Source organism: Pelodiscus sinensis, chromosome 2 (genome assembly GCF_052426305.1).
Source record: "Pelodiscus sinensis isolate ZL-2025 chromosome 2, ASM5242630v1, whole genome shotgun sequence".
Classification (NCBI taxonomy): Eukaryota; Metazoa; Chordata; order Testudines; family Trionychidae; genus Pelodiscus; species Pelodiscus sinensis.
This window is the reverse complement of record NC_143053.1, coordinates 216472319-216495518: the sequence shown is the minus strand read 5'-3', so window position 1 is coordinate 216495518 and position 23200 is coordinate 216472319. Positions and strand designations below refer to the sequence as shown.

The window sequence follows — 23200 nt, the reverse complement described above, 5'->3', positions numbered from 1 at the left end:
AAATTAGCATATGTATTTGTTACTAAATACAGATTGTGATATTTCAGGTAATTGCATGATTGCGTAGTATGGTACATCCACTCTGGACAGATGATTAACGTCATTCTCTTTCACCTTGCTTTCCAAGAAATCTTGATTTTTTTTTTTTTTTCAAGGGATTGTACACATACATCTGCCTGGGAGTGAGTGAGTAGGTGAGTGTGTGCGTGTGCGCCCACTCAGTGCACTTGAGCTAGAGATATACTCAGGTAGTATTAGGGGGAAGATGCACCCCTACTCTCCTTGTGAGTCCAGTAAAGATCATAAGAGGTATCCTGCCTGTTTTTCAGGGTTTATCTACACTTGTCTACTGTATTGTAACTTTCTCGTTCAGGAGTGTGAAAAAACACCCCGCCCCCAGCCCAGCAAGTCAGTGCTGTTAACTGCCAGTGTAAACAGGCTCCCACAGCTGTTAGCTACTCCCCTCATGGAGGAAGTTTACTTTACCAAGGCTACATCTAGACAGTGATACTATTTCAGGCGTGGAAGTATCCCGAAATAGCAATTCCACATCTTTAAATGTGCCCGTTATTTCTAAATGTATTTTGAAATAATGGGTGTGCTATTCTGGCATCCCTGTAACCCTCATTCCAAAAGGGTTAAGGCAGTGGTCTCCAACCTTTTTACACCCAAGATCACTTTTTAAATGACAGACCAAGCCAAGATCTACTGCCCCGCTCCTTCCTTGAAGCCCCACCTTCTCTATCCTCCTCCTCTCCATCACTTGCTATCCCCAATCCTTATACTGCTGCTTTTTTTTTTTTTTTTTTTTAAATTCTTCTGTAGGAAGAGGTTTTTCCAACATTTGGCCTGTCTACACTGGACCAAATGTCAGAAAAAAAGCCCTTCTTGTGGAAGCCACCTTATTCCTTGGCCATGATGCTCAGCCAGGGTGCCACCAAGCTCCACATGGGCAGGAGCAGAGGGGAAGCTGCCCAATCAGCTGGAGCGTGGTTCAGCCTCCTCTGGGCTGAACGCCACAGCCAGCAGGCCAAGCAGCTTCTCCTCTGAGCCAGCCCACGTGGAGCATGGTGCACCCTGGCTGACTGCCATGGCCAGCTGGCCGGGCAGCGGCTTCTCTTCCCTCCAGCCTGGCTGCCCTGCGGTCAGTCCGGAGGGAATGCGGCCCAGGGAGGCTGCGCCTAGCTCCAGCTGTGAAGGCCACAGTCAGCTGGCTGGGGTGTTTCAGCCCTCCCGACCTCCCAGCTCCCACCATTCCTTGCAGCTACTCACCTGTGTTGTTGCTCAGTAAGTAGCTGCTCCTCAAATGAGGAAATCTAATGTAAATGTACTGCGCAGGTGCGCAGTTCAGAGAGTGCTCAAGAGCTACTCTTAGAGCCCCTGAGATCTACCGGTAGCTCACGATCTACTGGTTGGTGACCATGGTGTTAAGGGATTGTCAGAACTGCGCTTTGTCAAGATTAGCTTGAAATAAGCTACACAACTTGTGTAGCTTATTCCGAGGTAAGGGTGCAGTGTAGAGGCACCCCTAGAGAAATGGGGGTATGTCTACACTACCCTGCTAGTTCGAACTAGCGGGGGTAATGTAGTCATCCGCAGTTGCAAATGAAGCCCGGGATTTGAATTTCCCGGGCTTCATTTGCATGAAGCCAGCCGGCGCCATTTTTAAATGCCGGCTAGTTGAGACCCCGTGCCGCGCGGCTACACGTGGCACGGACTAGCTAGTTCGGATTAGGCTTCTAATCCGAACTAGCTGTACACCTGGTTCCACGGAGATGGGGCCGCTCATGCGCCACGCGTACGGGGGCGCGGCTGCTCACGGGCCACGTGCCTGGGGCCCGAGCCAAGCATGCGCTGCACGCCTGGAGCCGGCATCGGCATGTGCTGCAACCCTGGGTAGGGGCTGCCCAGGTGCCACGCGCCCGGGGCTGGCACCGGCATGTGCCGCGACCCCGGGCAGCGGCCGCCCAGGTGACACGCGCCTGGGGCCGGCACTGGTATGTGCCACAACCCCGGGCAGCAGCTGCCCAGGTGTTGCGCGCCCGGGGCCGGCATCGGCATCAGCATGTGCCACGACCCCGGGCAGCGGTCGCCCAGGTGCCGCATGCATGGGGCCGGCACTAGCATGCGCCGTGACCCTGGGGCAGGGGATGCCCATGCGCCCGAGGCTGGCACCTGCCGCATGCCCAGGGGCGGGGCCAGCCCAGATTGCTCTGTGGGCGCACATAAATGGTCCGGTGGGTGCCGTGGTGCCCGTGGGCACCACGTTGGGGACCACTGCTCTAGACCTTTAAACATTCTTGTTGCTCTTCTCTGGATTTTCTCCAATTTCTCCACATCTTTCTTGAAATGTGGTGCCCAGAACTGGACACAGTACTCCTACTGAGGCCTAATCAGCACAGAGTAGAGCGCAAGAATGACTTCTTGTGTCTTGCTCACAACACGCTTGTTAATGCATCCCACAATCATATTTGCTTTTTTTGCAACAGTGTCACACTGTTGACTCATATTTAATCTGTGGTCACTATGATCCCTAGATCCCTTTCTGCAGTAATCCTCCCTAGACAGTCACTTCCCATTCTGCATGTGTGAGACTGATTGTTCCTTCAGTGAGCAATCCAAAATATGTGAGGATTGCAAAATATGGTTACAAATTCAGCATTATTTTGGGTTCTTTTGATTCTCACAAGCTGTGAGGTGAGTGAGGAAGGAGTCCAAAAGACTTCACATTAAACAAAGGAGCAACTGGAATATGGATGGACAGTGAATTTTGCCAATTTTGCAAGTGTCTGGGGTTAGAGCAGTTTTGAGAGTATCTCAACAACTGACTTTTTCAAATGAATGCAAATTCCCTGGTCATCTCCTGTCTCCTCCTCGCTGATCCACCCTGCTTAACTCTCTACAAAATCCTTGATTCTGTGTCCCCCAGCCCCATTCCCTGCACTTATCCCTCTTTTACCTTGAATTTAATACCCTGCAGATTCCTCTCTGCTACCTACAAAAGACCCTATTTTCTCCCTCCTACAATTGCTTAAACTCCTTTAAGGATAATTTTTTTTTCAGAAGAGACACAGGCCTACTCAAGTTAGGACCCCATTGTACTGGTGTAATGGTGCCCTAATTCTCTTCTCTCAAAACTGCATCATAATTTATGATCCTGCCTTTGTAGGGGGCAAGGTGAAGCTAGGCAGGAACCGAATTGTGATTCCAGTAATCAAAATCTGTTGCTTTCCCAATTGCCTCAGAGTGGAAGCAGATGGCATCTTTTCACTGGTGCAGATTATTTTCCCATCTGGAGTGACTCTGGGTTATGAGACTTTGCATTGAGACAAAACTCAGGCTCTGACTACTCCCCATTTATTTACATCCCACACATTTGCTTCCAAAAGAGAGTATCAGACTGGCAGCCCCTACTTCTTCCCCATATCCCTCAGGGGTTACTACTTAAACCTCTGAGTGTAACTTATACTTTATATATAGTGGAAGACAAACTCTTCTCAGTTCTTGCACTTCTAATAGTTATTTTTCCTATCTTAATTTTAAAATGTTTATAAAATACTTTGAAGAAATAAAATCATTGGTACATTTTATCTTCAATGAGTTAATGCCTGGAGGGCAAAAATAAGAAAAAAGATTTTAACACTGGCTACATTTTAAAGGTGGAAAAGTCTGTAACTGTAAGCATGCTTTTGCAAATCATGAAATATAATGGCATTAAAACAGTAAATAGTTAAATAGAAGTGATCAGTGTCAGAATATTTACAAATTCTGCTAAGATTTGAATTTGAATATATTTCCTGAATCATCTTCTGTTTCTTGGTGTATCAGTTCAGTTTATTACACAGATATTTTTCATGCATTGTAAGTAAAATACACTATTCATGGGGTGTTTTGGTTGTCCTGTATTTTATTGCTTTTCTAGAATTAGAGTTTACTGCTGATTTTGACAATTACAAGTATTCATTTCCAAGAGTAATGGACCGGGGAGGGGGGGAGGGACAGGGGGAGGGGGAGTAATTGTGCCTTCAGGGAAGAAATGCATCTTAAGTCTCTCTCGAATGAACTACTTACAAGTGAGCATTCAGAACTGGATGCAGGAACTCTGGAGAGAGTTACATCCAGCCTTCTTCCATGTAAGGTAAGGTTAAAGCAATTTGGGGGCTCTTTGAAAGAGAATAAAGAGGGTAATAGAAGCACCACACAAATGAGAAAGATTAATAGTATTTTTTTTACTTCCATATTTTAGCAGCATGACTTGAAACTGAGGCTATGTCTACATCACAGAGCTTTTCCAGGATACCTCTGGTATCCTGGAAAAGCTATGCTGCGTCCAAGGAATGCATCCACTTTTTCAGAATAATTTCTGAAAAAGCAGACGCATTCTTTCACTGTCCCTGTAATCCTCATTATATGAGGAAGAAGGGATGTGCCGAAGAGGAGTTTTTTCTGAAATTTGGCTTCATGTAGATGGGCCAAATTTTGGAAAAGCCTCTTTCGAAAGAAAAGCGGAAAAAGATACGCACATTGCATTTCTTTTCTGACTTTTCCTTGTAGTGTAGACGTAGCCTGAGATTCTAACCCACTGTTCACACCTCTGAAATAATTTTCATTTATCACTGAATTGGATAAATCAAAATCTTGACTAGAAGACAGTAGCAGACATAATGAAACTTCTCTGTTCAACTTAATGTATTAAAAGAATACATTATCTTATATATTGATTATTTGTCTTTATTTTTCCATATAGGACTTTTCTTTTTGCTAGAGATGGAAACCCCAATAAACGAAATGTGCATAATGAGACATCTATGCACTTGCTGTGTATGGGACCTGAAATAATGATAGCGGAGGGAGCTCTCCATCCTCGCTTGGCACGACCCTCTGAAGATGACAGCAGAAGAGCAGATTGTCTACAAATGATCCTAAAATGGAAAGGAGCAAAGCTTGACCAAGGAGAATATGAAAGAGCAGCTATTGATGCTGTTGATAACAAAAAAAATACACCTTTGCACTATGCTGCTGCCTCAGGGATGAAAACCTGTGTAGAGGTAAAAAACAGATTATATATACAAACACAGAATTGTGGTGTTTATGTGTGTGCTCGATAAGATGATTAGAGAAAACAAACATTTTTAATACAAACTTAAGAATTACAAAAATGGGGGGAAAAGTCCATTTAGAATGTTACATTTATAAATCTGAAAAACCCAACGCTACCCTATCAGGTAGTCATACAAACTGAGTAGAGATCAAAGGAAAATGAACCTGCATATATTTAAGTTAACTTTATAAGATAAATCATAAATATGAGGAAGAACTATATTAGTTTAGAATATTTTAAGTAATTATTACTGATGTTAGAGAAATAGATGACAGAAAAACAGAATAAATAAAAGCCTGAGACAAATTTGAGAAGCTTGCTTACCCTGCTTAAGATGGGGAAACAGCTGTGACTGGAGGAGTTTTTAACTAGTTACCCCTTGCCTCAAGAATACTTTATATATGTTTAGCCCATAGTCTCTAGCTACTGACTGAAGAGAGAACTCTACACTTTGTACAAGCATAACTACAGTTTACCAATGAGAACAAACTCTAATATATGTGAAAATAATGAATAGCATTGGCCAGTTTTTCTAGGCACTTTTAAGACAGTTGAACACTACACCTCTAGTGCATCTGGTGAAGATACTCTAAGCCTATGGTGTCCATCACGTTAGACACATGTGGCTATTTGGCCAGTTGAGTGTGGCTAGTTCACTATAGCAATAGCCACTATAGTGGCTACTGCTTCAGAACTGGCTGGACACCATAGTTTTATCGACAAAACTATACCTGCATCTACACTACCGCCGAGTTCTGTTGACAGTAAGTTGACAGAACACGGCGGTTTTGTCAACGGCGGTAAACGTCATTCTACGAGGAATAATGCCTTTTTTTGACAGTTATGTCGAAAAAAGGCGCTATTGCATCCACACTTTGCTTTTTCAAAACAGAATGTCTTGACTCTGTTGAAAAAGTGGCTTGCTTTGTCGACAGAACTGGCTGTTGTCTAAACGCTCTTTTTTGACAGAGGCTTTGTCAACAGAATCCTGTAGTCTAGACGTACCCCATGGCTCCACGCCTACAGGAGAGAGCTCTCCCTTTGATTTAATAACTCCACCTCCAGGAGAGGCAGCCCACTGATATAATGCTGTCTACATGGGGGGTTAAGTTCTATATAACAATATTGCTCAGAGGTGTGGATTTTGTAAAGTACATACAGAATTTTTTTTCCATTGTAGTAGATAGTTTCCCCGTTTGGCAAAAAGGAGACCACAGAGTAGGCACAGCATCCTGGCCTTTGTAATAGGGATAACTCCCAAGGGTAGGCAGCTCTGGGCCCTTAGATAGGGGGATCGCTGATGATCAGTTTGTCGCACAGCTCCTCAGTCTGGGAGAGCACTGGCAAGCATTGGCCATATGGCCTATAATGCAGAGACCTCACACTCTAGAGGTGAGGTGTCAGGGGTAGAGGAATGCAGGCCCACTTATCTCTACTGCATTCCAGCCCAAGAACCCAGTAGTGTCAGCCGACGGTCAGGGTGTGCGTGTGTGTGTGTGCGTGCGCGACGGACCGACCGAGAGCGACCGACCGACCGAGAGCAACTGAAAAAAAGGTTTAACGTCCGTGACTTTACTGCTAGGACCGGGGTCCCATCGCAGAAGGCGGCTGACAGACGCCCTGGGTTTATAGGAAGAGCCTATTACATCACAGATTTTAGCTGCTAGAATATAGGATCCCTTTGCAGCGGGCAGTCTAGGAAAGACTGAGAGATGCCCCAACGGATCTGTAATCTGGGAGTGACACAATCCAAACGCCCAAGCTCTTCCTATACCTGTCCCTTATGCCCGGCTGAAGTTTTTTTAAATTGTGCTTGGTTCTGTTACAGCAACTGAAGGAGTCAGGTTAAAGCTTAAACAGTTACTATTTTATTGTTACAGGGTAAACTTAGCTGTTAAATGCTACTGCTGTGTTACAGATAACACAGCCACTACAAAGGATAGGACAGAAATTACACTAAGAAGTCACTTACAGGTACCATGAAACCCTTTTGGTTCTCTGAGCTCTTATTATATGCATGCAAAATAGACACCTAGCAGGTATACCTTCTCACCCCTGTGTTCCAGACTTGGCGTGGCCAGCATCTTTCTCTCAATCCCTCGGGAAGAAGTAGGGTGAGGTTGGGCGTCCCACAGACCTCGGGAGACAATCAATACCTGCCAGCAGGTGTAGATTGGAGCTCAAATGGGGTGGGCTACTGAACCCCTCTTTATACCCCTTGGGTCACGTAGGCTTCTTCCTGGTCTCAAGTGGCCAATTAGGAAAAATGGCTTTGAACACCAAGTTTCCCACGAAGGGTGCAAAGCATAATTCACACCTGGGAAAATGCAGACAATGGGCACCTCTGGTATGTGATGGGTGAAGATTCCTCTCCTGGGACAGTGCAGGTGTGTCAACTACTTGTACTAGCCATCAGGGCGGCAGGAGGCCCCGGGTCGTCAGCTAGCCCATTTACTGTCTGGTTTCTGTTTATGGTAGAGTCAGGAACAGGCAGCACACCTGCGTTCCCAGGGCATCAAAGGCTGACGGCCTTTCTCTTGCTTTCTGGGGGGAGAGGGTGGAACAAGATGGGGTTCATGTCTGGATACAAGTAGTGGGGATCCTCTCACAACATTCTGTTTAAGCCACAGTCTCCTCAACTAAAAACTCTGGCCTACTTAATATCCAAGTTCCAGATTAGACTCCTTGGGTATTCAGGAGCCGATAGTCCCACCAGCTTCAGTTCCTCAGGTTCATCTGGGTATTCAGCCGCTAGTAGTCCCACCAGAACTAGCTCCTCAGGTTTGAGCACATATTCAGTTGCTGGTAGTCCCAGCAGCTCCATCTCAGCTTCAGGCCTTTACAGTTCATGGCACTACCTACGTGGCCAGGCAGCAGTGAGCAAGAATATCTGTCTCCTTCCCTGGTTTGGCGCCAACTGAGACAGACAAAATGACAACACACTAAGTATTAGCTAACCAAATAAGCATATTCCTGACTAGAGAGGATGGTACAAGTAAATAAGTAAACATTTTTAAGAGATGGCACAGGAATACGCCAATGTCTTGTAAAAAAAATAAAGGATGAGATGCAGGCCTGCCAATAGGAGATATGGAGGGCAGTTGCTCCAGGGCCCAGCATTTCAAAAGGGCCTGTGACTTCTGGCTGCTTCGGCCACTAATGCTGCACTGGACCATGAGAAGAGCAACTGTTCATGTGCAGACCAAAGGATGCTGCTTGTTAAGAATTTCCAGACTGACACACGTGTTCTCACATACAGATAGGGACCATACATCTCAAATAATTTCCAGTTACAGGTAAGTAATCTCCATTTACCAATGCCTTAACAAAAGCAAACTAGTAGGCATGGGATTAAAAATAAAGAAAAATATCCACCAAAAATAAAATTTAAACAGAATTCAATTATAGGAAGAATATTACTATGGGAAACGTTGATAGCCTGGCTGGAGCTTTTAATTATAATTTATACAATGATGAAATTTCATTTCTTGAAAATTGTTTTGCTTGGTTAAAGCTTGTCTTTCTCGGGGGCCAGCCTGAGATTTGCATGAACTGCCCCAGGAATCATCACAATCATCAGCATCTTTGTTCTAAGTGCCAAGTGCCTTTCATTAACCTTGTCATGTCTAACAGATACATAGCACACACATTAAAAAAATCTGTGACCATACCAAAACAAGATACTCCATTTCATACACTCCTTCCTTGAGAAAGAGAATGAGAGAACAAAGAGTAACTGACACACGTGTAGCCGTGTTGCTTAAAATAGCTCTGGAGGTTGCTCATATACCTCAAAGATGGGCACAGTATAAAGAGCTATATAAATTAGAAAATCTTCATGCTCACTCTTAGTCTGTGATAGTGACTGGACGCAATCTGATGAGTCATATCTCCATTAGCACCTTACATTGTAGCTTTTATTATCACTGTATTATTGTAGGGCTTAAGAGTCCTATTCCTGAATCACCTCTCCATGAAAGTGGCATTCTTATTTCCTGTCACCTTGGCCAGACATGTCAGGGAGCTTGCTGCTATGATGCCAGACTTTTCCTCATTCTTCGCTCTCCTCCACCTGCCACATGATATTTAACAAGGCTTCACTCATATAACATTCCCTTTTAACAAAGCCATGCTAGAGGCCAGCTGTTTTTCAGCTATAGAACTAAATAATAAGAATTATGCTGTAGCTGGTACAGTAACACAATTAAGATTAATATGGATGTGCCAGTTTAACATGAGTTTTAAACTTCTGTGAAAATCATTAATTTTATAAATTTATAATACCTCTTGAGTGTGAGAAGACATAAAATACATCGTATAGACTAGTGTTAATGAGAGAAACTGAATCTGTTATTTCCTATTGGACATTTTAGTGTTACCTGTTTGCTTCCTACTTCCCACTTTGTGCTTTAGACCTTTTGTACTTAGTTCTTTCTTTTTCCCTAGTAGATACTTTCTCTTCCTTTCTCAACCTTTCTCAAAGATCATTTACGTGGCTGATCTTTCTTCATTGTATTATTTAGATCACTTCTAGACTCTATCTTTAATTTACTGTTATCAATAGGATTACAATTAACTTGTGAAACAAGTGAGGGCTGGAAATACAGGGGATCTGATGATATGCTTTAAAATGCTCCCTGGAAATGTGTAATATATTTTTTAAGTTTCTTATATACCATCCAAAAATGAATAACATTCAATTAGCAGACTGAGAAGTTGTAACTTAATGGATTGTGCTTCCAGTTCTGTCTTACTCAATTGTCACCATCCATCAATTTTTTCTGAACAGGGACTCAGCCCTTAGTCCAGGGTTGGGCAAAATATGGCACGGGGGCTGGATCTGGCCCATGGACCAGCCTGCCAGGATCCTCAGGCACACGCAGATGTCGCATTTAACACAATCCCTGCGTTTCTCTGTTCTGCAGGGAAGGGGAGGTTTCGCATGATCTCCCTGCCCCCAACCCAGTCCTCAGCTCTTATTGGGCAGAAACAACCAGCCAATAAGAACTGACCTCAGCTAATCTCTCAGTTTCTATTAGCTGGAAACAGCCAGCCAATCGGAGTTGAGCGTTTGGCCTGAGAGACTGGGGCATCCGGTTTGGAGAGCCACGTGGAGGGAGCAGTATTTTCAAGCGGGCTGGGGCTGCTGGCCAGGAGACAATTAGGTAAACTCCTCCCAGCAAGCATCTACCTCTGGTATCCCAACCCCTCCTCCACCCCAGCTCCCTCCCCCAAGTCACCATCCAAACCCCCTGCCCTTCTGCCCCAGGTGACAACTCCTTCCCAGAACCTGTACCTCCTCCTACACCCCTTCCCAGACAAGAATCCTTTCCTGTACCCACACCCCCTCCCTGACCTTACACCCCAATCCCTTGACTCAGGTCACAACCCCCTTCTCCACCCAAACACCCTCTGAGACCTCACACCATCTCCTGTACCCCAGTCCCTTACACCGTGCACCGTTCTGCACCCAACCTCCACCTTAGACCCTGTATCCCCTCCACAGAAAAGTGCGGCCCTTGACCACTTACCAAAATCTTGGAGTGTATCGGTGACATCCCTGCCTTAGTCTGTTAATCATTCTGGCCCCAATTCAGCAAACCGCCTGAACTTACGTTTAATTTTAAGTTTATGGCAAGTCTCATCACAGTGAAATTACTCATGTAATTAAAGTTGAGCCTATACTTAAATGCTTTACAGTCACATCCTGATGTAGTGCACAGAACTGGACACCATTTGAAGAAAGTTGTGGAAAAATTGGAGAAGTTCCAGAGAAGAGCAACAATCATGATTAAAGGTCTAGAAAACATGATCTATGAGGGAAGACTGAAAGAACTGGGCTTGTTTAGTTTAGAAAAGAGAAGACTGAGAGGGGACATGATAGTGGTTTTCAAGTATCTAAAAGAGTGTTATAAGGAAGAGGGAGAAAAATTGTTCTCCTTGGCCTCTGAGGATAGGACAAGAAGCTATGGGCTTAAATTGCAGCAAGGGAGGTTTAGGTTGGATATCAGGAAAAACTTTCTAACTATCAGGGTGGTTAAACACAGGAATAAATTGCCTAGGGAGGTTGTGGAATTTCCATCACTGGAGATATTTAAGAGCAGGTTAGACACCTGTAAGGGATGATCTGACAATGCTTGGCCCTGGTGTAAGGGCAGTGGACTGGAATTGATCCAGTTCTATTGTTCTATTATTCTATTTCAGAGAGTTTGTATGTCTGTCTGTCCCCCAGCTGGGAACATTAACCCCACTCCCACCTGTACTTGCTAGAGCTGCAGCAGCAATGTTCAGGTGCTTCTCACCTGTCCCCAAGCTGCTGCGGTGAGAGAGGGCCTGGGTATCCTCTCTCTCTGGGAAGGCTGCATACTGAAACTCTCATCCCCACCTCCACTCCAAAGCAATGTTTTACATGAAGAAAAACAAAACTTATTTTAGTTAAGGACCCAAGCAATATCAGGTAAATTTTCTAGCGCCCCATAATGGAAAATGGCATCCTAGAAAATTCAGAAAATGTGGAGTTTTGGTTTATTTTTACATTTTCATGTTTCATAGCAAATAACTCTAGCTTGTGAAGATCACAAATACAGTTTAGTACCCATCAGCGACTGGTTTCTGAGTCAAAAATTAATATTGTTCCATACATTGTCTACAGGGATGGGCTACCTGGAAGATGCACATACAAATTTTTTTCCTTAGAAACCTAGTGTACTACTTGCTTTACAAACTCCACCTTAATTCATAGGCTTCAGACAATGTAATCTGATACACTAAAAATAACTGGAAAATGTGTTTCAGAAATGCAATTGAAAGATAAACCTGTCAGAAATATTTGTGATGTTTAATGTGAAAATTAGTAAAGAATATTTAGCACTTCCACAGTATTGCCAGAGCTTATGCAACTTTCAATTTCCCTCCTTAGGATTTAATTTCCACTTTTTAAAGGATGCCTTTTTGCCTCTTACTGCTGCTTTTACTTTGTTTAGTCATGGTGGCACTTGTTTCGTTCTCTTACTATGTTTTTTTTATTGTGGTATATACATTTCACTTGTGCCTCTATTATGAATCTTTACAAAGTTTCCATGCAGCTTACATGGATTTAATTATTGGCACTATATGTGTTAATTTCTGTTTAACATGCTCAATTGTGTGTGGTTCCCCTTTCTGAAATTAAATGTCATGGGGGTAGACTGCTGTGATATTTTCCTTGCCACGGGGATGTTAAATTTAGTTATAGTCACTATTACCAGGGTGTCCAGCTATATTCACCTCTTGGACCAGATCCAGTGCTCTATTTAGGATTAAATCAAGAATAACCTCTCCTCTGGATTTTGAGACTAGCTGCTCAAAGAAGCAGTCATTTAAGGTGTCAAGAAACTATCTCCACATCCTCTCCCAAGATAACATGTACCCAGTCAATGTGGGGATAGTTGAAATCCCCCATTGTTATAGAGGTTTTTTTTTATAGCCTCTCCAATCTCCCCGAGCATTTTAGTCACCATCGTCATCCTGGTCAGGTGGTTAGTAGTATATTTCTTATCATTAGAGCATGGAGTTGCTATTGATAGAGATTCTGTGGTATAGTTTGGTTCATTTAAGATTTTTACTTCATTTGATTCTACACTTTTTCACATATAGTGCCGTTCCTCCACAAGGACGACCTATTCAGTCGTTTTTTTTACCCTCGTATGACTGTGTCCCATTGATTAACCTCATCCCACCACATTTCTGTGATGCCTATTGTATCACAATCCTCAGTTCATACGAGGCACAGTATGTAATATTCTATTAATCCTTACATAAATGGCCTGAATTGAGGTGTGCTATACCAGTTCAGATGCTCTGTTCTCTTCTATTTAATGTCTTATCAACGGTATCTGATCATTTTTTGGTATGCAAACACCTGGGTAGCTATTTCCTGATTTAACGGGAACTTCTGGGGCAAGGGAGAGTCTGTTGCCTGTTAGAGAAATAATTGTCTAACAATTCATGAGTAATAGTGCCACTGCAGCCTGTCTCCTCAACCTCAGTACTGAAAGCGCATTGTCTGCACTCTATCACAGATCTCTTAAGTGCTCGGTCATAGAATCATAGAGGATTAGGGTAGGACGAGACCTCAGGAGGTCAACTAGTCCAACCCCCTGCTCAAAGCAGGACCAACCCCACCTAAATAATTTCAAAAGTTTCAGAGGAGTAGCAGAGTTCATCTGTAACAGGAAAAACTTAAAAAACAACAAAAAGTCTAGTAGCACCTTAAGGACTAACAAAGCCAGGGCTATGTAAAGCCTGGCTTTAAAACCTCTAACGATATAGATTCCAGCACCTTCCTAGGTAACCCATTGCAGGGCTTCACCAATCTCCTAGTGAGGTAGTTTTTCCTAATATCCAACCTAGATCTTCCCCACTGCAACTTGAGACCATTGCTCCTTGGTCTGTTTTCTGCCACTGTTGCAAACAGCTTATTATTTTGGATCTCCCTTTCAAGTAATTGAAGGCTGCTATCAAATCCCTCCTCATTCTTCTCTTCTGCAGATTAAATAAGCACAGTTCCTTCAGCCTTTGCTCATAAATCATATGCCCTAGCCCCTTTTGTTGCCCTCTGCTGGACTCTCTCCAATTAGCGCACATTTTTTCTGTAGTGGGGGATGCAGTACTCCAGATATGGCCTGATCAGAGTCAGAGGTGAATAATCTCTTCTCTCGATCTGCTGGCAAAACTCCTTCTAATGCAGCCCAATATGCCATTAGCCTTCTTCGCAGAAAGGGCACACCGTTGACTAATATCCATGTTCTCATCTTCTATAATCTACAACCCTTTTATGCCAAACTGCTGCTTAGCCAGTTGGTCCCCAGCCTGTAGCAGTGCATGGGGGACTTAAGTGTAAGACTCTGCTCTTGTTCTTATTAGAACTAATCAAAATTCTTTTGGCCTAATTCTCCAACTTGTCTAGGTTACTCTGAACAGTATCCCTACTCTCCAATGTATCTACCTCTTCCACCACAGCTTAATGTCATCTGCAAACCAACCTATCATTCAGCTCACTAATGACGATGTTGAACAAAACCAGCCCCAGGACTGACTGACTGGGGTATTCTGCTTGATATCAACTGCCAACTAAACATTGAGCCATTAATCACTAATCATTAAGCCCGGTGATTTAGCCTGCTTTCTATCCAATTTATAGTTCATTCATCCTTCTTTAGTTGCTGGTAAGAATACTATGGGAGACCATATCAAAAGCTTTACTGAAGTCAAGGTATATCACATCCATCACTTTCCCCATAGCCAGAGAGCAAGTTACCTCAATTTAGAAGGTAGTCAGGTTGGTCAGGCACAACTTGCCATAGGTGAATCCATGTTGACAGTTCCTGACTACCTTCCTGTTCACCAAGTGTTTCAAAATTGATTCCTTGAGTAGCTGCTCCTTGATTTTTCCAGGGACTGAGGTGAGGCTAATTGGTCTGTAGTTTCCTGGATCCTCCTCCTTTTTGAAGATGGGCATGACATTTGCTTTTTTCCAGTAGTCTGTCACCTCCCCCAATTTCCAAGCATTTTCAAATATAATGGCCAGTGCATCTGTAATCACATAGCCAACTCTCAAAGCACCTTTGGATGCTTTAGATCCAGTCCCATGGCTATGAATGTCCAGCTTTTCTAAATAGTCCTGAACCTGTTCTTTCACTACTGAGGGCTTCTCACCTACTCCCCATGTTGTGCTGCCTAGTGCACCAGTTTGGGAGCTAACTTTGTGGGGGGAAAAAGCACTGAGTACTTCAGCTTTTTCCATATCATCTGTCACTAGCTGTCTTCCCCTATTCACTAAGGGCCCCACACTTTCCTACCAATCACTTTCCATTTTGCACGTGTAAAACTGTTTGTTCCTCCCTAAATGGAGTACTACGCATTTGTCCTTATTGAACTTCATCCTATCCCATTTTCACTGGCATTCACAATATTAGACATCCAGTCATCACCACTTGGTGAGAACTGACATGAAGAAGTTGTTAAGCACCAATGCCATTTCCACATTTTCTGTTACCGTTTTTCCCTTTTCATTGAACAATGGACTTACCCTGTCCTTGGTCGTCCTCTTGCTTCTAATATATTTGTAGAATGTTTTCTTGTTACCCTTTATGTTTCTAGATTGAGCTTGTTTTGTGCCTTCACCTTTCTAATTTTGTGTTATTTGCTTATGTAACCCCCTTTATCCTCCCTAGGTTACTCACATGTGTGCTGGGTGCCTGACGTTTTTAACATAAAAGAAGATCCTGAGTACCCCAGTGGCGGTGATGTTTAGTTGGGGATTCCATGTCCACCCCTTGCTGTAGTCCTTTGCCCCTAAGAATATACAATGGCGGTGCCTCCACCTGGTTGGCTCTGTACACACTTAATGGTGTGCCTTGGGAGCATCCAGGAATAAAATTATTCCAGGAGTAATCTGGCTCTAACCCCAGGACAACAATTATAAATAATATATATCTAATTGATTACACAGAATTAACACACCTTTACTTAACAACTTAAACAGGGTTTAACGGATTAACAGTGAATAAAATTTACAAAGTACACCGAAATAATAGAAACTATCTGGAATTGGCACTGTCACCATTTATCCCACCCCAGAGTGTGCATTCCTCTGGATTCAGAGTCCCAGTTGCTTTTGTGGGCTCGCTTGAAGGTCTGCAGCTGGAATAGAGACATCGCTGTGCAGGTCCTGTGTGTGTTAGTCCAAGCTGAGCAGCCAGTTGAAAAATCCCTCTGCCACTGGACCAAACTCCACCAAATGGCAGCAGCTCTGGTTCACTGGGCTGCTCACTTTGCCTCTCTTTGGACCCAGACTTAGTCTATAGCTTTGAGGTCTGTCCCAGGCAGCACTTTCCCAAAGAGCCCATTTACTCACAGCCTCCTCCTGTGTGCTGGTTTTTGTAGCCCTTCTCAGCCACAGGAATAGCCAGAGTCTCTCCCCACTAGGTCAATCAGCAGCCCCTAAAACAGCTTACGAGATCCAAGCCCCACATGCTCTCAGTCCCAAGCTCTAGCTGCAACAAACCGGTTCCTGGACTGGATAAAGGCTCCTCCACAGTAGCCTGGCTCCTCTGTCCCAAAATGCAGAGCCTCTTTCCTGCTGTTTTCCTCAAGGGCTCATGGGAGTTGTTGTCTCTAGGGCCAGATTGCAGCACAAAGGATCCTCCCAGAAACAGTCAGAGGCCCTTTTAATAAGGAGACTACACTTATATTCATCTTTTATAACTCGATCTTGTTTACATTTTTTTAAAACTCTTTTTTGATTGTAAGATCATTCAAGATCTCCTGGTTAAGCCAGGGTGGTCTCTTGCCATGCTTCCTATCTTTTCTATGCACCCTTAGTAATGTCCCTTTGAAAACGTGCCAGCTGTTTTCAGTTGTTTTTCCTCTTAATCTTGCTTTACATGGAACTTTACCTACCAGTTCCCTGAGTTTACTAAAGTCTGTCTTTTGAAATCCGCTGTCTTTATTGTGTATCATTTCATGATTACTTTCACCCAAGCTGCCTTCCACTTTCAAATTCTCAACCAGTTCCCATTTCTTAAAATCAAATTTAGAAGAGCCTCCCCCCAGTAGCTTTCTCTACTTTCTGAAATAAAAAAATTGTCACCGATACATTCCAAGAACTTGTTGGATAATTTGTATCTTGCTGTTATTTTCCCAACAGATGTCTCGATAGTTGAAGTCCCCCATCACCACCCAAGTCCTGTGATTTGGATTATTTTGTTTAAAGAAAGTTTCATTCATCTCTTCTTTCTGGTTAGGTGGTCCATAATAGGCCCCTACCATGATTTCACCCCTGTTTGGTACTCTTTTTAACCTTACCCAGAGACTCTCAACAAGTCTGTCTCCTATGTCCATCTCTACCTCCGTCCAAATGTATACGTTTCACAACATCCCCTCCCTAGTTAGCTTATTCATCCTTCCAGAGCAAGCTGTACCCTTCTATATCAATCTTGTTGACATCATTCTTCTTGCTCTCGCATCTAATATTAACCCAAAGACTCTCAACAGGCTTTTCTCTGGTTTCATACTGAAGCTCTGAGCAGTTATACTTCTCTATTACTTACAGAGCAACTCCTACACCTTCCCCTCCCCCCGCCTGCCATTCCTGAACAGTTTATTCCCTTCCATGACAGTGTTCCAGTCATGTAAGGTATCCCACCAAGTTTTTGTTATTTCAGTCACATCTTACTTCCTTTTTACTATGTCAGGCCTTCCTGTTCTTCCTGATTGTTTCCAAGGCTTCTTGTGTTTGTGTACAGGCACCTAAGATAACTAGCCAGTTGCCCTACTTTCTCAGTTTTAATCAGGAGGCTTCCCCGTTGCACCCTCCTCCTTCTTTTTCCTCTCAATATCCTTCTCCACTTAGGTTAGAGTCCCCTAGAGAACCTACTTTAAAGCCCTCCTCACTAGGTTAACAAGCCTCCTTGTGAAGATGCTCTTCTCTCTCTTTGTTAGGTGGATTCCATCTCTTTCTAGCAATCCCATGGTCAAAGAATTCAAAGTCCTGTCTCAGACACCATCTGTACAACTACACGTATGCCTCCACAATTTGACAGTCTCTACCTGGGCCTCTTCCTTCAACAGGAAAAAAGGATGAAAATACAACTTACACCTGAAACTCCTTTATTCTTTTCCCAGAACCTGAGGTGACCCACCCAAGGTCATTCTTGGCAGTAGCTGCATGGAGAAGTAGGAAGAGGTAGCAGTTCGATGTCTCTATTAGCCTTGGCAGACGGACAGTCACATCTGGAATTCTAGTTCCAGGCAAGCGGTACACTGCTTGAGTTTCCCAGTCTGGACAGCAGATGGATGACTCTGTTCTCCTCACCAACACCACTCTCCTCAATGCATCTCTTGCATTCTGTTCCATGGGATCTTCTTCTGACCCCTTTCCTCAGATAACTCTTCCAAACCATTCTGCACAGTAGTACCTGTGCAGAAAGACTAAAAATAGTTTCTTGCCTCTGTCTGCACTGTGGATACATGAGTTCTCCTCTTTCTTCTTCTGGAAGTCATACTGCCAATTTTCCACCCTGCTCTGCACTGCCCTCTCTGATTCTTCAGCATGCAGTGCCTGCAGTACCAGATGCTGAGTTCTATCCAGAAGGTCTTCATTTTCTTTGATGTAACACAGTGCAGATAGTTGGCTCCAGTCCTTTAACTTTCTCTTTCCGTATGGAGACCAGCTTGTATTCCCTCTGTTTGCCACTCTCTGCTATCCTGTCCTACTCTGCTCACTTGTGCATGGAAGCATCCAAGGAAGGAAGGTGGAGGTGTGCATTTTTTGGCAACATGCTCAAGAAGTGACTGAGGGAGATAACGTAGTTGGTGACCGAGGTATCCCATTGAAAAGATGTTGGAATCAGGTGATGCTTTTGGAGGGAAGATAATGAGTGTAAAGGAGCAGAAAGCACATGCAGGGCTAGAGCTGAGTAATCTTGTTTCCATTCCCACCTCTTAGATTTCTCAAGGTAAATATTACCATTCTTCAGTTTTGAAGGGTAAATTTTTTTTTTCGCTATGTTGAAGCTAATCAATGTTCTCTCAATTTGATTTGTGGCCAGCATTTTACAAAATCAGCATTGTAAAATTTCAAGAAATTTATGAGGCTTATTTGCCACTTGCTGATATGATCGCTAGCTAATTTAAAAAATAAATTGCAGTACTGCTGGCTAGCCAAGATACATTTGATGTCCAGGTGCCAGTCAAAATGAATAGAAATCATTCTGTAATGTATATGTTACGTTCTTAATTAAGAAATAAAGTTATTTATTCTGTAATCCCTTGCAATCACGCAAGGTTGTTTGACAGTATATACATTTTACATACTAGTCCATATTTGATCTCTGTTTGTTAATGTTCAGCATCTTTGAGTCAGTGACTGGGTTTTTTTTTTTTTGCTTTTAGCTTCTGGTAAAACATGGTGGAGACTTGTTCGCAGAAAATGAAAATAAAGATACTCCCTGTGACTGTGCTGAGAAGCAGCACCATAAAGACTTGGCCCTCAATCTGGAATCTCAAATGGTATTCTCACGAGATCCGGAAGCTGAAAGCATTGAAGCTGAATATGCTGCTTTAGACAAAAAAGAGGTGAAGTAAAACTTTTAATTATGTCTACTTTGTGGTTTTATAAATCTGCATATATGGTGACAGAGGCAAAAAGTATGACCTTAACTCTAGGCATGTTTTTCGATTCATTGACTTACATGCTTAGAGTTAAGTACACTGTGGAAGAGCAGTAGTAATTCCATTGTTAAGATTGAACAGAGCTTTCTGTTCACAGTATTTCAAATTACACACGTAATGCAGGTTGTCTTGGAAAATTGCTGTGCCAAATTAAGGCTAGTGGTAAAGTTAGTGGTGTAAATTTGGGGTCATTTGGTCCATTAAGTCGGGAGAGAGCCTTCCAAAAATGATCAGCTTCTAAAATGTTCAATTTTTTACGATATTTTGCCAAAAAAATTGGGGGGGAAGGGGGAGTATGAAGATCCACGGCATATTTCCACTAAACTAACGAATACCACCAAGAAGCAGCTGCAAAGTTCAATATTTCAAAAGATACTGATTTTTCTTTCTGGCTCTAGAGCGTGGTACTTGGTGCACACTAGGTCTTGCAGAAAGGCATGTAATTTTCATGTCCACTTTTAGAAGTGCTGTAGAATACATAGGCACACTTGGATAAGATTGAAATTTGGTTTTGGAGTAAATTAACTTTGTTTTGTTTAGGGGTTTCCCATTTTAAGATTGCCTTCCAATCATGACCTCCTTTTTTAATAAAGTGCTCTAAAAGACACATGCAGAGCCAGATCAACTTGAATTTAGATTATCAGAAAAGGGGCCCTGATAAAAGGTGCAATCTTGGGGTGGTTTAAATAAGATATACCTTCCTCAGTTCTCTTCCCTTCGCAAATGAGTTGATTGTAGTGTGATCCCATCCATCACTAATGAGAGCAGGATAACACTGTACATGCAAAGCTGCAAAATCATTCCAGTTTCACAGGAGTTTTTCAAAAGAACACTAAAATGTATAGGCTGCCAAATCAACTTGCAATTTAGTATGCTAGTTAAAAACCTTGTATACAGCTAATGCAGTAAATTTGAGTAAATTAGGCTCACGTTTCCAAAATGACAGGATTTTATTTTTCAAAGTACTTCAAAATGCACATACATAAGCAGATTGCAGTGAAAACAGCTATCCTTGGTCAGAGAGTTTCTAATATAAAAGTAGCTTCATGACCTACTTTTAACTATCAAAATACTTTAAAATGCATATGCAGAGCCTGATTGGCATGGAAATTGCTTTGCCAAGAGAGACCAGGGTAAAAACACAGGTGAGAGAAAAAAATTGAATTATTTGATCAGCATATTCCCATGGTACAGCTTCCTTACATACTTCCTTTCGGAAGGCTCTAAAATATATATGCAAGTAGACTGCCTTGAAAATGGGCATTGCCACATTAGAGTTCCAGAACAGATTGTGGGTTGCAAATTAAGGCTCATTGAGCCAAGAATTCCCAAAATAAAATCCTTTCCCACTGTTTGTCTGCTTTTAATTTCCTGAGGGCTCTAGAAATAGGTGCATAGCACAGAAACTGGCAGGGTAACTGAAAACAGGAATAGTCAGAGTATGCCACAGGGGCACAGTGCTATAACCAGAGTAGATGATTAGGAATAGATTGATTTGCTTATTTCGTGCCACAAGCACTCGGCTCTGATGATAAGCAAGCTTTCTCAGCACAGGCTACAAGTGCACAGCACAGAGACCCAGGGGTTTAGGGAAATTGCTTAGGCTGAAACTCTATGCTGGCTCAGGTTTTGGGTCTGTCTCCTCAAGGAAGAACTCAATGGCTACGTCTACACTGCAGGCTTTTTGCACGAGAACAGCCGTTCTTGCGCAAAAACTTGCAGAGCGTCTACACTGTACGCGTGTTCTTGCACAAGTAAATTTATAGTACAGTGTTGGAAAACAGGGCTTCTTCCGGAAGAGTTATTCCTCTCCCCACGAAGAATAAGCCCTCTTGCACAAGAGCTCTTCCAGAAAAAGGCAGTGTAGACAGGCAACATGAGTTTCTTGCACAAGAAACCCCTATGGCTAAAATGGCCATCAGAGCTTTCTTGCACAAGAGAACGTCCACACTGCCATGGACGCCCTTGTGCAAAAGCACATCTCTTACACAAAAGCACATAGCAGTGTGGACGCGCTCTTGTGGAAGACCTTTTGCACAAGAACTCTTCCACAAAACAGTTCTTGCGCAAGAAGCCTGCAACGTAGACGTAGCCAATGAGAGAGAAGATCTTTGAGCAACCCATTCAGAAACTTAAAATCCCTTTGCACATCTCATACGAGAAGGTTAGCATTTCCAGAAAGAAGCAAAGTATAAACTTTGGAAAACCATGAATTAGCGTTATGGTAACACTTCCCATGCAACCTGCCAGGATGAAGATGTAATAAAACTGGGAGTGCATCAGTACCTGCACCCCACCCTAACCAATCCTGCCATTTTATCTGTGCCTTGAAATCAGCATTCTTATTCATACAGTTCAGTAGACCTGCACTGAGATCTGTACAGCACCTTTGATGCAAGAAGTACTTGGTCAGGGAGAGAGAATTAGTGTTTCTAATTGCTAGGGGCGGAACAAAAGCTTTCTGCCTTTAAATAAGATGGGAATCAGTTGTGACTCTACAACTTTTACAAGTGTTTCTGTCATTTAATATTCTTTAACACAACAGAAAAAGAAAGGATTGAACTGGACCAATTATTTTTATAGCAGTTTGGCATGTTCTATCTGTTTCACTTATTCTTTCAATTGATGTTTCTGAATAACATATTTCACTCATGAGTGCGCGCGTGCGCACACACACGCACGCAAGGTCTGCTCTTTCAAAAACTTGTTTTCCATTGGTACCGATTGAAATGCATATTCTTCTGAAGAGACACTTTTGTTTTAATGTTTGACTTAGGCACCTTTAATGATTAAATCTGAGTTTGCAATTAAAAAATTTATAGCTAGTGAAAGATCATGGTAGTTTTTGGTATACCTTATACTGCAAATTAGCTATCAAGAGGGTTGTTCCTCTGTCTGTGGTCTGGGATAACTGTTAGAAGGTAGAAATATTTAAATGGTTGTTGCCAGTTTAATACAAGTTATTGGTTTATTGGAAAACTTTTACTTCTGAAGAGCTAACCTGTTGTCTTATTTTTATTTTCAAAGCCATATGAGGGACTAAGACTTCAGGATCTGCGACGGCTAAAGGATATGCTGATAGTGGAATCTGCAGACATGCTTCAAGCCCCTCTGTTCACTGCAGAAGCTCTGCTTCGGGCACATGGTAATCAAAAACTAACAAAGGACAGTTTTAGAAATTGTTTCAGCAAAATAAAAATCATGTTCATGAGCTCTTTTTCCTAGCTATAATTGAAAGAAAGAAAATAATTAACAACAAAATATGGCAGGAAATGAAAGTTTCTTGCTTGTAACCAGAGATTGTCGAGATGGACTCTGCATGTTCGCACTCTTGGATGCACCAACCAGATTGTGGAACCTTTTGTAACATGCTCAGGCCTGTCCCTCTCCAGCCCTCAGTTTTTGAATGCATTCTCAGGGTATGGCTATAAAGGGAACATGGTGCCAGTTGCCACCTCACTTCCTTCCAGTCACTAAAATAGAATGGCAGGTAACACTGAAGGGTAGACCCTCACTCCTCAGGAGCACAGAAGGCATGTGGGGAGCATGTCTATGTAGAGTCCAACTTGAAAAATTCTGATTATAGTAAGTAACTTTTGTTTCTTTTTCAAGTATTGTTTAGGTATATTCTTGCTCTTGGGATAGTTTGTCAAGCAGTATCATACAGTGGAAGGAGAGAGTGCAGTCATAATTAAACAGTATCAGAGGGGTAGCCTTATCATGCATGCATCTCACGAAGTGGGTCTTTGCCCACAAAAGCTTATGCTCCAACACTTTGGTTAGTCTATTTTCTGCGCTCTGGGTCCTGTGACGCGCCCCCTCCCCCCTCCGCCCCCCCCTCCCCCACACACACACAGTCTGGCACCTGAGCCGTCCACCTCAGTT

The 23200-nt window shown here is 42.9% G+C and overlaps 1 protein-coding gene across 4 annotated transcripts in view; it reads left to right on the top strand.

The window, feature by feature from the left end:
• Positions 1 to 23200, top strand: part of ANKIB1 (ankyrin repeat and IBR domain containing 1) — a 108031-nt gene that overhangs the window by 33678 nt on the left and 51153 nt on the right. For all 4 annotated transcript variants that reach the window (XM_075922380.2, XM_075922381.2, XM_075922379.2 and 1 more), the window contains exons 3-5: positions 4748 to 5048; positions 19037 to 19219; positions 22343 to 22460. In XM_075922380.2, the coding sequence (XP_075778495.1) occupies positions 4748 to 5048; positions 19037 to 19219; positions 22343 to 22460 (602 nt within the window). The remainder of the gene's footprint in view (positions 1 to 4747; positions 5049 to 19036; positions 19220 to 22342; positions 22461 to 23200) is intronic.